The sequence below is a fragment of the Anopheles coustani genome, chromosome 2, assembly GCF_943734705.1.
Source record: "Anopheles coustani chromosome 2, idAnoCousDA_361_x.2, whole genome shotgun sequence".
NCBI classification, from domain to species: domain Eukaryota; kingdom Metazoa; phylum Arthropoda; class Insecta; order Diptera; family Culicidae; genus Anopheles; species Anopheles coustani.
In genome coordinates this window covers 88,691,987-88,709,612 of record NC_071289.1, presented here as the reverse complement: position 1 = coordinate 88,709,612, position 17,626 = coordinate 88,691,987, and the positions used below count along the sequence as shown (strand labels likewise).

Sequence of the window (17,626 nt, the reverse complement as noted above, 5' to 3'; positions counted from 1 at the left end):
AAACATTTTCGTTCGATGCTAGAAATTGTACAAAAACATTGCTGTGAAAGTTTAATCACATCGATGCATTTGTTAGTATGTTGCTACTGTAGAACACTAACATAGTGAGTCGCATTTATTATATTTAAAAACTCCCTTAAAGTTCCTTACTAGTTGTTATCAATAATTTCTATAACTACCAAAACTTTATCGTAATCACATCCTGTTGAATGTGAAGTGCACTCACTATTTATAGCAGTGTAGCATCTTATTTTTATTACAAATCCCTGGCCAAACCTTATCGAAGCATTAACACACAACTAGGAAAGCGGAAAAACGGGCTCAACGTTACCTTGATGAGTTCCGTGACCCTCGATCTCGATGGAGAAGAACTATTCAAAAGCATCCAGGAACTAAGGAGTAAGCATTGCTTTCTCTCCGGTGAATATATGGTGGCGATAACAGGATGATGATGTCGTTGTGCTCTCATTCGCTCCAAGCGACGTTGTGTTCGTGTTAACTCTTTCCTACTTTTAGCTTTCGACGTTCCCATCCTCGATCGTTCTACCGGTATTGCTTTTTATGGAAAACACCGTGGGTTGATACATGACCTAATGTTTGTATTATCACACTTTGATGTTCTTGATTGTCTTTACCTTTTTTGTGGGACTGTGTGCGTCAGAATCGGTCTTCTTTTGACCGTGTTTATGAAGTTGAAGATAACTAGAACATGTAGGAGTCCAAGTGGGTGCTGGTTCGATATTGTTCCAAAGTGTTTTCGTATCGATACTTATGTTCGGAAGGGAATAGAAGCTGTTTATTCCCCGTTTCTCGGTGGTTAAAAATAAAACCCTTCCGATGATATAATTTCCCAAGGGTTCGATTATTCGGAAGACTTTTGTTAAGGAGCTCTTGTCCCTCAGATTGTGTTCACAGCGACCATAGTCGGAAGCGTTCTTTTGATGTAGACAAAATGGGGGACTCTCAAAGGTCGTCGTTTGCACACTCGGGGGACCGTTCTGAAAAGTGTTTTCAATGTCCTGGGAACCACACCGTAGTTTCGTTTTGGGAAGTCCTTGTGTTAAATCATGCCTTTCACCGTTCTGCTGGTCATTATTATGAAAATGTTATGCACCGTCGTTCCACCAGCATTCCACGTTGCTGGCAAAAAAAAAACTTGACAAACTCGTGAATTAAAATGCGGGCTAATGAGATACTGCGTTTTTGGGTTTTGAAGAGAGTTTCATGCTGTCCGCCTCGACTGAACCCCACTGTGCTAAAACGGAATTTTAATCTGTTTGTTTGTTATGTTTTTGTGCTTTCGTTCCACAGCAGATGGTCCAGGGGATGGGACCGTTTCCGGGCACACCCGGGTTCCCGCCGGGAGCAGCACAAACCGTTAGCACAGACAGCCTCTCGGTGCAGGTCGTCAAGGGAGCGACGGGGGCCGGCGGCGGTGGTAGCGCCGGTGGCGGAGGAGGAGGAGGCGGCGGAGGTGGTGGAGGAGGTGGTGCACTGGATCAGCACTCGCTCAGCACGCTCAAGCAGCAGCAGGACCATCTCAGCCAGCAGCAGCAACAACAGCAACAGCAGCAGCAGCAGCAGCATGCCGTCGCAGTTGCCGCCGCCGCCGCCGCGGCCCAAATCAACGCCGCCGCCACGTCTCAGTCGTTGCGAAATGTAAGCAATATTTCTAGTTTTAATTTGATATTTCTCTAAACTTAACTGTTTTAATTTGATTTGCCCTCCAAACGCTTTTCCTTCTCCCACAGTCCGTGAGTCAATTCAGCCCACAGTCCGTACTGGGTGCTCCACCGGCGACCTCGATAGCAGTGTCGCTGCCCCTACCCCTCCCGTCGACGATGGTCAGCGGAGCGGGAGGAGCCAACGCGGCCAATGCCGGAATGGTAGCCGTCGCCGCCGCCGCCGCAGCAGCAGCCGCCATGAACGCCAACGGTGGATCACCGGGCGCCTCCACCAACGTCAGTGCGAACGGTAGCGGGGCCGGCACGAACACTGGCAGCAACAACGGAGCCTCCGGTGCCAACGGAAGTGCGGCCGGAAACGGTGCCGTTGCTCTTTCGAACGGGATTGATCAACAGACTGTAAGCATGGTGAGTAAAACCCTTTAACCTCTTTAGGACCATAAGCTATTGAAGACTAAAATTGATAATACAACACATCATTTGGGGTGCAAAATAAGAGAATATCACCAGAAAAACTTAGCAGTCTGTGTAGGTTTTTCTATAATTGGAAAAATTTGTTCCCTATGGACCATAAAAGTAAATAAACGACGAGTATAGGTATGGTATCGGAATGTCTCTTTTTTGCTTTCCAATACAAATTACATATTAAAAAAGATCTTAGTCATCTCTTTAAAAAAATAATAAATTCATCAAGTCCAATAAACTTTCCAAATATTGTTGGTTGAACGCACGAATGGTTTGGTTTATGAGCAATTAATTTTGATAGTTCTTTTTTGTTTATTCGTTCAGAAAGACATTTGCCGCCTTTGACATAATGTTTTCTTTGATGTTTCGTTTCAAAAGTATCGTTTTGATAATAGTTGAACAAACAGTAACAAGTTTTGTAGATGGGAAACATATTTCCCTTGATCGTGGTAGGGTTAAAGTTATTTTTCTTTTGATTTCTTTATCATCTCGTACGGTTTAATTAATTTTAGCAAACGGGATACATTAATTTTATAAGATAGTAAACAAAACCTTACTTTCTATTCATAAAAGGTACACGACTCTGACATACCATTTCAAATAAATGCAAATTGAAAACGAAAAAAAATGCATACAAATACGTATCATTTGCAAACACACATTCTCTCTCGAAGATAAAGCTATCTATCATTGTGGATGAAAAAGAAACAGTGCTCTCAGCGGAAGATGACAAACGGCTCAATGGCTTCGCACCGTAGGGTTCCATATCCCTCGTCAAAACATGATTGCACCATAAAAATCTGACAAGAAATGATAAGCAACCCAAAAAGAAACCCCTTGGCCGATCCGAAGCAGATGACGAATGTTTCTGTTGTGTGTTAGTTTTGGGATGAAATAAATTGCATTGGTGTGTGGAGTGCTCTTGGCGCATTTTGCTCCGCCTCGGGTGTTGTATTTGGGTCCTGTTCTTTGCCCTACTTAGCACGAAAACGCCCTGCCGGTCGGTGGCGAATCCGAAACGTATTCGTCACTCTGGGTTTTATTTCACTTTACCAAGGCGACACGTTGAGAGTGGCTTGAATAGAGTGAAACATGTTTTGCACCCGAATGAAAGCGTTAGAAAAAAAAACGTAAGCTAGGACAAAAGAATGCGGAATGGGCAGCAGGCAAAAGAATCGACAGCTTTTTTCATCCCGCCCCTCCTTCGAACCAGACAACAAAAGCCCGCTCATTGCCGGCCAACATAATTTTCCAGACAAACATGCACAAACATAAATTAGAGTGCCCATGCAATGCATGTGTGAACCCGAAGGCTTTGTTGGCCCATAGGAAGGGGCAGACTCCCCGTTCGGCTTGAACACGAACTAGAACGACCCGTATAACAAATGTTCATTCATCAAACGAACAAATAGAGATTCGTACACAAGCTGCCGGGTGCGAATGAGGCAAGAGCAGGCTGTGAAACAAATGTCGCCAGCAACGTATGCAAATGGGTCTATTCTTTCAGGCGAAAGGGTTTCCCTGGCAACTCTTTTGTAAATACGGTATATCTCCATGGGCTTGTTATTTTGTGTACAACCAGATTGAAGCTCATTACGAACGGCGATATTTTAAATCTAACATCGTTGAGGTTTTCTGGCCAGCTTAGTATTGTTCAGGTTGCTGGTCAGCAGCTCCTCGGAGGTCCGAAAAGTGTACCATGTTACTAGTTCCAAACACCCGCTCCAAACGAGAACATCTTATTCAACCCCATGAATGCAAAGTCTGGGATAGGAAACAGATGGTTGAAATCTGTCGCACCCCCGAAGCGTAATGATGTTCCATTAACAACGTCCATCTCGGTGGGCCGTTTTCCCCATCGTCATCGTCGGGCGCAAACAAGTCGGCTTCCCTTTCTTACTTTACAAGAAAACAACGAGCGGGGGGATAAGGAAACAGTATCCACCCAGAATACTGACCAATCACAGCTTGCCGCTGCCGTCTTTTCCCCTGGGATCTTCACGGAAAAGGTTCCCTGGTCTTGGGACGATGTGTTCCACCGGAGTGGTTCGTTTTAACTAAGGAGGATAATCAATAGTCACCACATTGAGGGCAGCTGCCTTTTGAACAGACGCCCATCGGTAGTCAGGCTTTATTGAAGGGCTCACCCACCGGAAAATTAACCATTCTAGTCAGTCGCATCAGTCGGTGCCGACGCCTCGATTGGCTTCATTGGTCCGCCGGGATGGAAACTCAATCTTGCAAGGCGCTTCCTGACAAAGAAACCTTTTTCCTTTGTAACGTAACACTTCCTCCATCTGGCGTTGGTGGATAATTTCTCCCCAAGACGCTTGACAAGAGGTCCTTTTTACCTAGTTGAATTTTATGGGTGGTTTGAGGTTGAGACGTTTTTTCATGTTTGAAAATAACCAAAAGTGAACCACAAGGATTGTTCATAACCATTTTTTACCTCAATTTTTGAAAGGTAAAATATGATGTTTGACGGTGGAAAGGTTAAACATCACCCGCAACATGATACGATTCGTTTTCCTTCATCTGGTTTTTTAATTACACACTAACTACCATCATCAGTTGCTGGACATATGTTCTAGAAGAAGAGCAAAAAGTGGAGGAAGAAATAAAGTAACAACCAAACGCTTCCCCGGCATGACATCATATGCCCTTTGCGCTAATGGCATCAGCATGCAAAAGTGCTCGTGCCAACTTTTCCCCCCCAACCAGACACACATTTTGCTGGCGCCTGGAATCCCGGGCACTGGTTGGCTCCCGGGAATGCCACGCTTTCGACCACATTCCGATGGAACGACCGTTTTAGCGTTTCGGGATTTTTGGCCTCTTGCCAGCAGTCAGACCTCGCTTTCTTTTCCTTTTCTCCCCAAACTCGACCCGAGGGATGAGAACGAATGATGTGTTATTTCTCTGAATTTGCAGCTGCCTTCCGTGCTTTCCATTGGCCTTTTCCTCCACCTCCACCCCGACGAACCGGCGGCACTTTTACATTTCGCTAATTTATTCACCATCGTGTCGGGTTCGAGCTGGAGGTGGTATTTACTTTTGGGAATTATTTTTGTACCGAATTTCCCATTTTTCCTTCCCCCCGAACGATGAGACTGCTTGATATGGCTTTCCGCCGCCCGTTTTTGCTGGATGATGGACGGGGTTTTCGGTGGAATATTCTGTCACTCGCCTAATTAGCTAAGCCTGTGCTAAAAGGGACGAAAGCTGAGACGTGAAATCTTGTTGACTGATTTTTACTCATCCGTGCAGGGAATATCGATACTCATCCTGTGCCATTTGTACACGGAAAACCGTCACCTCGAAGATGACGCGCGTATGAGACGGCGTTTCCCGTCACCCGCAAAGTTTGCTATTTATTTGGAAAACCCGTGTACCACTACTACCCCCACGGTACTACCAGTACTATTGCCATGTTTCTGTCGTCTCTGCGTGGCGATGGAGGCGCCTGGTCGCTGGTAATTACTGTGAATGATTTTGTCATGTCCTTCCGGCGTCCGTTGATGTGTTTCCAGCCTGCACTAAATTGGGACACTTTCGTGCTATCGAAGTGGGGTGATGATGGAAAATATAGGAGGTTTTTTTCCATTCTCTATCACTGAAATGGTGAACATTTTCTTTTTTTTTTGTGCTGAGGTCAGGCGGTATTGTTCCGACCCTTCGTTCATTTCGACCACCATCCATTCGGTTACACAACACATTTTTGTCGCTTTTATTTTCGTCCCCTCTCAGCTTCTGCTATGGAAAATAGTGCTCTCGCTTTCCAATTATTAGTATCTGGATGGAAACATTGGATGATGAAAACTCAACTCAAACTCCTAGCATCCCGCGCCGATGCCCTTATTAGCTCCGACCTCCGATCATAACCGACTGTTTGTGCATTGAATGAGGACGGAACGTTCGTTTGTCAACTGTAATAACCCACCGGGAAAACAGATGAACCGCGAGAAGCGCTACCACCCCAAAGAGTAACGAAGCGAACGGAAAAGCGACAATGGCGAGTGGCGGAGCGCATCGATTTTCACTTCCGCTCGGTCAGCAACGGGACCGCCATCACGGAAAGGACACTTTGACGTACAATAACATCGCAATTATTAATGACCGTCCCCGTTGTGACGGGGTCCAACCGAAGGCTACGCCGAAACCACCGGACCATCCCGGGTTTTGATTCCTCGCTGGGATTTTCCGTTAGGGTGTTCGGGTTTCGGTTCGATAATGATGACGGCGCTGTAAATTGATTGCAAAGCTTCCCTAATGGATCGTTACCGCGATGGTGGGCTCATTGTTTCGGTTCAATTACAACACGAATGCTGGAGACTTAGGTTATTTTCGATGGTTTTTAATATAAATTCATGAGTGGAACTTTTACGTAATACATTAAGAAACTTTTTTTAAAACATGCACAAAAATCATGAACTTTCAGTTCCGGTGGCATCAAATGAAATCACTGAAAATGCACTCCTCTATAGTGCTCATTAGCTCGTAGCAATCATCCATCTCCGTTGGTGGCTGTCTCATTAGCGGAAAATCATTTGAATCCCCACTTTTCTTGGGCTTTCTTGCTCACACTGCCATTCTGTGAAACCTTGCGAAACAATGCTTCAATTTTATCTTTTCCCCGCGCCATCAACTCAAGGAACAACTTTCTTTTCCACCGTCTCAAACGAATGTTACAATTGAATCTAATTTTAAATTAATCATCCCTTTAGGCTGGGCTGTGGTGAAGCCTTTTTTTCCGCTCTGCCTCGGTAGAGAATGTTAGCGACGTGGGCTGGGTGGTGTTGTGCAACAATAGACAACTGCACCTCCCCACCCCCGGGTACAATGAGCACAATTGAGCTCTGCTGGTTGGTCGAGCGAGAAAGTTGTGTGGAATTTTAAACGGGTCACCAAAGGGTACGGGGGTGGTGATGAGGGGGGAGAAAGGAGCGCGGTACGGGCGAAAAAAACCCACACGGTTGCAAAACTGCCTCCTTTCTGCTGATGGCCCTATTCCGGTTCTTCTATTATTTTTTTTTCTAGTTTTTCACTGTGCCACTGCAAAATGGCATCAGCGATGCTGATGATGATGATGGGCTTCAGAAATGTCACCGTAGATCAAAAAGGCTAGTAGAGACGGTACGCTGTTTTAACGAGGACCGTTTTAATGAGCGCCATCCATGAAATGATACTTCCGACTGTGCGCCTAACTGGGGCGTGAAAATCTTTTCCGTCGTCAATAGTGGAAAATTCAAAGAAATCACCCTGATGTAATGTTGTGTAGCAAACAAAGTTGGTCTCTTAATAGTTTTTGTGTTGTTAACTGCTTCTTCTTTTTAAATAAAATGAAGTTAAACTGGTACTAAAGAAAAATTTCTTTTCCAATACCTTTTACCTTTGAAAAAATATAAACTACCTTCTTGCTAATAATTTCGCGTGTCTTAGCAATTTTATTTTACATCGTACATTTTCTCCCACCGTTCGACTTAATGTACAACCACACGAGATCGTTGTCATCAATTGTCTCAATTTGGCCGCAATGTGCTTTCCAAGTGGAAAACACTGGTCCCGGGGTTTTGCGCGTCCAAGCAGAATGAGTTCCACCCTTCTGCTCGCTTGTCCGAAGTGAGTCCTTAGGGGTCATAACGATGAAAGGAGTAGATTCTGTGTGTGTGTGTGCGCACTACCCTATGGGCAGAACGTGGTACAATTTAGATGGTTTCGGTGAAATCCCACCATCGGTACACAGACCCTCGGCAAAAAACAAGTCATGTCGCACTGACTACAAATATCACATTTTGGTGCTTCCTTTCTGGTTTTTGCTTGCCAGCTTCTCGTTTTTGTTCTTCCATGTGCGCAAAATGTCAATCACAGCTAACGCGAACGCTATCAATTCCGAGAGCACCGCTCGGACAAGGCACCGAACACACCGGTAGATATGGGACATTTTCAGCAGCAGCAGTGTGAATGTTCCCCGTCATACGATCAAAAGTGCACTCCAGTGCACTTCCTGATTTCCGATCCAATCACCACGCCAGCAAATCGCGACCTCCGGTGTCATCAATTTTTCCTTGCGGCAAGCTATTTTTCTCCCCCCTCTGAAGCGTAGTGACCAACATTTGAGAATCGTAAACTGTACTTGATGTGTCATGAGAAAAATGATGCTCTATTTTGTTTTTTATTTCTCATGATATCACTTGTTTTATACACGCATTTACCGTAATTTTAATGGTAATATATAATTTCAAAAACTTAAGAAAATGTTTTATATTTTTGAACTTTTTTTTCGCACTATATTGTGTATAAGGAGGAGGTAGCCATTTTCGCGAAATTTATCGACCATAACTCAACAATTTCTTCCATTTTATATTCCTCCCGCCATACCGCAGGCTATCTTATTTTATATTTCCTCCGGCTGCCATCCATTTTCTCCTTCAATTGTTGTTACCACCCCTCGCCGAAGCAGTCGGGCCTTAGCTTGTAACAGTGGCAAGATCGGAAGTGACCCATCTCCTGGAAAAAAATCTGTGAGGACAGAAATAAATTCGGGAGAAGAAAAAAAGAACCCTCCCGGAACTCGGTTTCGATTGTGATGCTAATAGCCTTTCCCTGCCGCATCGCATCGTAAAAAATCCCGTCCGGCACGCATTAGCGGTTGCGAAAGCAATTTAATGTTCACATCCGGTGGTGGGTTCCACTCATGCCACCATGTTCCCGTGTGCTCCAAGAGGAGGGTAGAGATGGATGGTTGTCCTTCATTTATTCACCGCTCGAAGAAGCCGAGACGGCGGGTCCGTACGTTCGTCCGCTGTTTGGTAGCTTGGGATTTTTTCTGCCTACTTTTCTACCTCCGGATCTTCCGGTGTGTCCCACATTCGTTCCATTGTGCTGACGCTGTGCCACGCGCACCGAGCATGGACGCTACGAGCTGACATAAAGTGCGGTTTTCAGTCGGCTTGTGCACTTGTGTGTATGTGTGTGTGTTTGTAGTGATGATGGTGATGATTTGTGTGCTGGAGAGGCTAAGTGGAGCGTCCTTCATCGGCACACAGCATCCGACGCGCGGGTTTCGGCCGCACCAAACACAGTCCTCGAAATAATGAGCTCCCGCTTCCGTGGATGATGGAAAACCAGGTCGAAACACGAATTTGCTCGGCTTTTCCACCGCGACTTTTTCTTTTCTTTTTTTTTAGCCACCGTTCTCGCAAAACGGCAGCGATGGTCCGCTGCTTTTCGCCAGCGTATAATGATGGATACATTGTATTGCAGTCCATTTACCGGCAACCTTCGCTTTTCACCGACCTTCAACATGGCCGCAGTGCTCAGGAAAGCAGTTGCTCGATGTAACTTTACGCTTCGTTTCGTTTACCCAAAAAAAGAAAAGAAGGCTTTTCGTTTTTTTCTCTCTAAACGCAGAAAGGAAAGAAGTTGCTAAAATATGATATTTCAGCTCCCTAAAAGCGAGAAGCATAGTTTGCACAAAATCTTTTCGTTTTTCAACAAACAAAAAAGATGATCTAATGAGAATAATTTTATCCATTATCATTAATGGGTTTGTTTAATGCGTTTTGGTTGGTCAAGATTTATTTTGCTCGTGTTGGCCTGTACTTGCTTCAGCTGCCTCATTTTCACCTGGCGGCTGTTTGGTGTTTGGTGTAAAGGAAAAAGAAAATGTTTCAGGACAATGTACCAACATTACCAGCATAGAACCTCTTCTCAGCATGTCCTTTTTTTAGTTTACCTCTGTGGATATAATTCCGTACACAACCGTTCCATTACCGTCTTGTTGCTAGATGATTGTTAATAGAAATAAATGGAAAATTACCTCCAAATATGAACCGCTCCCGGCACGGGTAAAGTGGAAACTCTTGTACCGTTCACCCGGAAACGCCACGCCAAGTGACCCATCAAACCACAAGTCCCATGAACGGTAATTGTTATGGCTTCTTGAGGAGGTTTCTGTTTGCAGTCGGTTTCGGTTGGGAAAATACTTTGGCACCTTCCGATGATGTCCCGTCGGTGATAACGCGTTGGCATTTCCCCAAGCGATCCTTACGAAAGATGTCTTAGTTGTAGTTGACGAAGGCGAAGGGCAACAATCAACCAGCAGGGGGCAGGCGGAGCATATGATAATAAATACGATTGTTTAAACTACGGCTCGGCAGGCGGAAGTGGTCTTCATGTGAATGGTGTTGCCGGTCCTAAATAAACATTACATAAATTTGATCATCCCGCTCGCCGCATGATTGATTAATTATGAGGCAATGCGCGGTTCGGAGATGGCACCGTTTGTCATCCCGTTGTCGTATGTGTGTGTCTGTGAGCGTATGTGCTTGTGTTGCTATTAGTGCAGGAAACATCGGGACTGCTTCATTTCCAACCCGAATCCTACCGCAAAGTGGCAATTCGCTTGCACGAACGAGAGCCCATTATGTCCACACATATTTATACGGACACAAGAGCACTACACACGTCGGTATGTTAACCGAGCGCATGGTACATCCCGAGCAGATCTCGAGTTAATCCTATTACGAGCCAAAACCGGCAAATGAATTCATTTCCCAGCAGAATGGGTTTTCTGAGCCCGGAATAGCTCGCTTTTATCGTACCGTTTCCTTCCGAGCCCAAGGAAGGAAGACGAGACGAGGCCTTCGTTATGTGCACATGCTTCAGGTGCACCCGACCCCAAAACCCCCTCCGATACAACGGTGTTTGTTGTCGAACGGCGAAGGAGTAACATTTTCAAGCAACCCGGGCAAACCAAAGGAAAATACCCGGTGCTTCAATTAATTCTCTTCGCCATAAATGATTCCGTGTTTGTATACGAATGGTTCGGCAGCTTATCTGTAGCTTGTTGTCGGTGATGAGAAACATTTATCTCGAATTAATTTTGCCGGGCTGGAGTGGAGGCAGTGGAGAGTAAAGCTGTGTGTCAGATCCGAACGTTGTGTCGATTCGTTTGCCTGTCAATATTTTCATTTCAATCTCCCGGTGACGTGGGCGACGAAGACGAAGCACAACGGGGATATGGTGAATGTGTTGTTAGTCTGAATTGATAGTTGTTCAGATTTTTATTTTATTTTTTAAACGTTTTGCTCTTTTTCCCCACTCTTTCAATCAACATGCGTGCGTTTTTCTATCGCAGAACGAAATCGACATTCAAAACTGTCACTTCCAGGCACCTGCATGATCAATCAATTTATTTGCAATTCTATTTTTTGCTTATTTGGTTTCTAACGAGGTACAATGTTTTGTTCCCATCCCATCACATCGCTATTTTTCCATCTCAAATGGTTTACTTTTACTACGTTATAACACGATTTGAAGTACATTATCTGAAACATGTTGATTTAAATAAACATATTCCTAAAAGTCTTCGACTTCATTCGCTTTTTCTCTGAAATCGTCCATGTTTTCTTCTTAATTGTGTGCATGTATATGGTGTGTACGCGTGTACAAAAAAACTGAGTAAAAAATTCTATGCCTTTTAAAACCAACCATCTTTTACGAATCTGCGGTTGATAGAATCATTATTATTCGCTAGATACCACGTTTCACGCCACATCAAACCGAACCTGTTTACTTTTTTTACCGAAAAAGCTCGACATTTCAACATGCATTGTAGGAATAAATTGACATGCACGAACAGAAGAACAGCAGAAGAACTTAATATGAAGAAGCGACTTGGAAGTCCTTTTTCTTTGGGTACGCAATGAAGCACCTTTTCGGTACAGAAATATTTTGGTAAAAGAGAGAGAGAGAGAAACAGAGATTGTGATTGCCAAACCAGACAGCATCCAAGGAATACAATAGTTGCCTCGAAGATAGCTTCGTTTCGCCCGTTTAAAATGACCATTTTTGTATAATGGTGACATTAACGATCGTGTACGTCGACAGTAAAGGAAAATGTCTCAATGGATTGGACGTCTTCTTTTCATGGGCTTCTTTTTATATTGTTTTCCATGTCTTGTGGAGAAGTAATTCTACGAAGCTAGAACGCTGTCGTGTGAAACGACGAGCGTGGATGACAGAACAACGAACGTACCTGGCAATCTGTAAAATTACATGAAAAGCCTTGTATCAAATCCCCATCATCCAATATTTCACCGTTGACATTTTCCGCACGTTTACACGATTTTGCCGGGGTTTCTTGAATGTGTGGAAGTGTCTAGCATTAGCATTATGATGATTTTTCATCTCATCTAATGATAATGGGAAGACCATGAAGGCAGTTATGTTACATCTTCATGTCGTAAAATCGCAGAGAAATTTCAACAAGAGCTGAAGCCTTAACAAGAATTTTATGAACGTAAAATTAATTTCATTTACGATGTTTTCCGTTCTGCCGTACAAACATGGGACAAAATTAGTTTTTACTCCATATTCTGTTTAAATGGGAAAGTAGATAAGACCAATTCATTGTTAAATTCCAAGAATGGCAAAGTTTTCTATTTTAGTATGGAAAATATTGCGTGTTCTTGTTAACTCCTTGACTTAAACGGTGGTTCTATTTTCCTTTGCATAAAAGCATCCCAGAACTGTACCTGGTGCCTTTGAAATATTGGATCGTCGTATTCCATTTCTTGTCCGCCAGTCGGGTCATTCGCGCGGTGGAGGAAAATAATCGCATTTATCATGTTTCCATCCGCCCACTATCATCCGAATGACACATGCAGATTTTTCTTTTCTTTCGTCAATTTCGTTTCACTACCACCCGCTCATTTCTCCTTCCTACGCTTTGTGGACTCAACTTATTGGTCTGCAGTGAGCCGCACTTTCCGGCCGGTGGAAACGATTGGAAACCGTTCGATTGGAAACTTTATTCCTAGAGCGTTGGAGGTGGATATGCGGACGTGCGTTCGAAAGTGCATTAGTGCTCAGTGGGTTCTGTAAGATACTTTTTTTCCTCTCCAACTTTTCCTCTTCCAACGTCATAATCCTGGTGGGTCATTTTTCCCTCGTTATCAAAGGAAGCAGCATATTTTTTTACCGGGGAGGAAATACGCAAAGCTGGTCAAAAGATGGAATAAAGAACCGAAAGAAAGCGATCGAGGTAATGGTAAGCGAAAACTTGCACCATAATTCATAGTAACAACGCGAGCTTAGATTGCCGATGCACGTTTGCAAACCCTGTGCACCGACGGTGACTACGAATTGAAGTGGGAAATGTTTTGCACCAACGGTCCCGAACGGATCGGAAGCTTCTTCATCTCGGAAAGTCGTTGTGGAGTCTGTCTTGTACCTGAACTGAAGATACTGAGCTTTTTTTTTTTGACTGGAAAAAACCACTCCGATAAAACACGGTCGGCTCTCACAGGAAAGTATAAAGTTGCATTTATATTTTCCTAGCGTTCTTCCATCCTCCTCGCAATCGCTTGACCACGGTACGATCTACTTTATATGCGCTTTTAGCAAAATGGTGCCGATGCGATAGCTTGCCATTTTTTGCTTTTCCCTCTTTATCCCTACATTTTCTGCATTGATCATGAAGGCTAGCGCAGGCCCACATTCTGAGCAGGATCCGAGTTCCAAGCGAAGTTATTTTTTTTTTTTTTTTGTCAGCCAAGTAATGCTAAACCTTTCTTTAACCGACATGGAAAACATGCTGGGTGGCGCTTAGCATATCTAAAGCATTCGTGGATTCGGTAAACATAAAAAATATCACGAAGTAAATGTAAGTCTCTCCATGGGAAACGGAAACTGTGAACATAGGATGGAGACAGAAGCCAACCAGAAACTGAAATTAGGTTTCACGAAACACTCACAAAAAATAATATGTTTCAGTAAAATAACGTAAAGTCATCTCCCCCGAATTTGGTCACCTTCTTTACATGCACCTATAGATTTCACTGTGAACGAAAAAGAAAACAAACAAACGAACTAAGCATCGAAGATAACTTAATCCATCTCACGAAAAGAAAAACGACGGTGGGGAAAGAAATAAATCTTGGGATTTTCTAGCAGCAGGTCGCATTTCCCGTACACCACGACCATGCAGCTAAGCGAAAGTAAAACTTAAACTAAATTTGTTATGTGTGTAATCGTTAAGCGACTTTCTTCTCTCGGGCACAGTGCCTACAAGCAAGTCGCAGGACGAGGCTGGCATAAAGATAAACTTTGTCCTGCTTACGCTGCGGGACTTTGTAAAGCCCCGGAAGGAGGTTGGATTTGCTATTTGTTGCCCGGGACGGAAAAGACATTTTTGCAACTTTTCCTTGCAAACGCCATGCAAATTCCGTCCGCAATGGAACTACATCCAGGCAGATATCTCCAACCTAGAGCGTTCAACTTCATGATTGGACAGTCAACTACTGGGCGCCTCCATCGGGGAATATTTGGTACCATAATGTTTTGTCTTGCATGTGATTAAGCCCATTTGTTCTCTGAATCTTTGATTACTCTTTACTGCTCCCACATCGCGTTATGTTTTGTCTTTTAATTTTTTCATGCTGGAAGCGCATCGTTACAATGTGTTGATTTTTATTTGCTTAACAGCTCACTAATGAATCCATCTAAATTTACACTACTCTAGGCAACAAACGAGTCCCATGTTTTGGGGTCACCCGACACTGGAGGTCCCATTTACTCGCTCAGCGAAAAAGGGATCGTATGTCACTGTCGGTCGTTTATCAGGCGGTATCAGTATCAACTTGCTCGTTTCTGCTTGTTAGCGAAACTTTTTCACCGCCCTCTCTCCACCACGCTTTCTCTGTCTATATTTCTCTCGCTCACGCTTGTACCTTTATGTCGCCTTCACCGTCAGCAACGCGCTCTCCGATCTCGACGAGGTTAAATGATACCTGAAGCTCATATCTACCCCCACTGCTGGCGAGAGGGTGCCACTTCATCTTGGCATAAAAATGGACCCGAAGGTGTTATTTATTAACTTTGCCAAGAAGTGCTGGGGATAAAAGAAAGAAAAACACGAAACGCGCACCGTCGGTGAATATTTATGTCGGTTCATATACGTGGCTGGAACAGTGTACACGGTTGGCGCGAGGGGTTTTTTTTATGGGGAAGGTGAAATTATGCCCCACAGCAACGATGTGCATATTTTTCCGATTGATCAAGGAACTTTTGGGCGAGATAAAATTCCCTCTTTAGACCTATATACGGTATCACGGAAAGGCAGTGTTTGATTTCGATTCGGTTCACGTTGTTGGCCTCAAAAAGTTTTCCCCCCAACAAAAAGATTCCGGATGCTTCATTTGATACGCCAGAGAAAAATGGGAATTAGAAATAAACGATCGAGTTAATTTTAAGAACTCTCTAGACTTGAATCTATGATTTAAAGCATATCGAAAGCGCTAATAAATTATCTTTGAAATAATGGACTGGTGAGATGTAAACCCTATTTATTAGCTACGAATCATTGGAAAAGCACAAAAGCATCCTTGCTAAGTTTACCCGACACACATGGTGTTTGTTTTCAATGATGTCAAGTGCTTCGCTTGGCTAAATTCTAAGCCCTCGTTTCGCGTGGTTCGTGCTTCCGATTCGTTTGAAAATATTACCATGGAAACGGTAGGTAGGAAGGCATAGAGATCAGTTTCAAACGATGGAACCCTCGGTTGCAGCTGACGGAAAACGCTGCAACGTGATACAATACAAAATTCAATGGAACCGACCGGGAGGGAAAGCTTTAGCGCTGGGTGGGAATGGGTCACTCACTCCATTCTGTGATGGAAAGGATGCGGTGTTTGCCCCGGCTGCGGCGGGGACATTGGGCCACTCGGGCGTCACATCGATTTAGTTGATGCGCCCGCCGTAAAATCAGTCATCCGAATAATCCATTACTGCCATTCCTATACCCAGACACCTGATGAGGTTTTCACCCGCATTCCCGCTCCACTACGGATATAATTCAATCAGCTTCAAATATCTCCAACCATTGTCAGTGGCTCGGCCAAGCAGAGCAGTCGGTGTTGGGGTTATGTTACCCGGTCCTTCTCGCCTTCCCTGACAATTTTGTCCTTTGATTGTGCAGTGTTGGAATGAATGCGAGTTTGCGTATGTGTCTGACGGTGTTCTTCTGAGTATCGGTGCAAAAGGATTTCTTTTCCCTCCACACCGCGTTGATGTTTGATCCTTCTCGTAAGAGGAAAAAATAGGATGATACCTTGCTTCATCTTTTCTTCGTTTTTTACCTTCATTCAAAATCGGACCGCTCTGCAGATGTGCCAATCGAGTTCGGAGGAATTTTCCGTATAGAAGGGTGGGAAAAACATCGCATCGAATTTATTCCTCGATCGAGAAAGATGAAACTATTTTTAATTTAATTTTATCACCTCCGGCTCATCATCCTTCCTTTGATGCTCGGTGTTCACTTTGGTGTTGAGACACCAGATGCGTCTGTCGATGGACACAACATCGAATGCTGAACAATACGACTGGATGTTTGGTTCCGAATTTGATTCGGAAATAGCGGACCTCGCTTCGATTTTTCAAAGAATAGAAAGTATCAGGAGATACCAAGAAAGATTGCTGTTTTCTGAACTCGGGCTCTTTATTAAAGTATTTACATTTTCGAATTTTGGACCTTTATGGAAACAGGAACATTGTTAATAGAGTTGTGGTTGTTGACTCAAGTTGCTGATTGTTTTTTTGTTTTTCCTAGAAGAATCTATGTTTTACAAAGCATAATAATTAACTATTTTTGCTTGTCGATTTGTTTATTTCAGTCCGAGCTCTTGCAGCAATCGGAGCAGGAAGCATCCAACAACGTAACAAGTGCCAACCCAGCGGACGCCGTCTCGTCGGTCATGAGTAGCGTCAGCAACAACAGCAGCAGCAGCGTCAACAGCAGCCAGAACAACGCCGCCGTATCGGCGGCCATTGCGGCGGCCGTCAATTCGATAAGCAGCAACACCTCCGCCATCAACTCGAGCAATAGCAGCAACGCCAGCAACGGCAGCCCCAGCACCGGAATGGTGGTCACGGCGGCGGGTCCGGCCAGCGGGGGCGCAACGACGGTTGTTTCGCCCTCTTCGCTTCCCCCCACCATGACCTCTTCCGCGTCGGCCGCCGTCGCACTCGCCCAGCAGCACCAGACGTCTCTGATACAAGCTCAACTACAACAGCAGCAGCAGCAGCAGCAGCAATTAAATGGTCAAAGCCAGCTACAGCAACAACAGCAGCAGCAGCAGCAACAACAACAGCAGGTGGTGGTCAGCAGTCAGCAGCAACAGCAGCAGCAATCCCAGAGCGTGGCCGCAGTCGTGGCGGCACTCGCCGATTCAAAGTCTCAACCAAAGCGACTACACGTGTCTAACATACCTTTCCGCTTTCGCGATCCGGATCTCAGATCAATGTTCGGGGTGAGTGTTTGAAAGCTACTAACCTTCGCCAAAGGTAGCACAATGTTCATTGTTCGTTTCCATTTTCTTCTGCAGCAATTCGGTTCCATTCTAGACGTAGAGATTATCTTTAATGAACGTGGCAGCAAGGTATGTATTCGCTGTTTGGATGCTTCCTAGTTGATA

General features: G+C 44.4%; 1 protein-coding gene across 4 annotated transcripts in view; it reads left to right on the top strand.

The window, feature by feature from the left end:
* The window catches only part of LOC131267731 (AF4/FMR2 family member lilli-like), a 169,911-nt gene that overhangs the window by 105,321 nt on the left and 46,964 nt on the right, over window positions 1-17,626 (top strand). For 3 of the 4 annotated variants that reach the window (XM_058270675.1, XM_058270676.1, XM_058270677.1), the window contains 4 exons: window positions 1,312-1,659; window positions 1,752-2,093; window positions 16,826-17,461; window positions 17,537-17,590. In XM_058270675.1, coding sequence (XP_058126658.1) covers window positions 1,312-1,659; window positions 1,752-2,093; window positions 16,826-17,461; window positions 17,537-17,590 — 1,380 coding nt within the window. The remainder of the gene's footprint in view (window positions 1-1,311; window positions 1,660-1,751; window positions 2,094-16,825; window positions 17,462-17,536; window positions 17,591-17,626) is intronic. The other variant, XM_058270678.1, reaches the window with a different exon arrangement.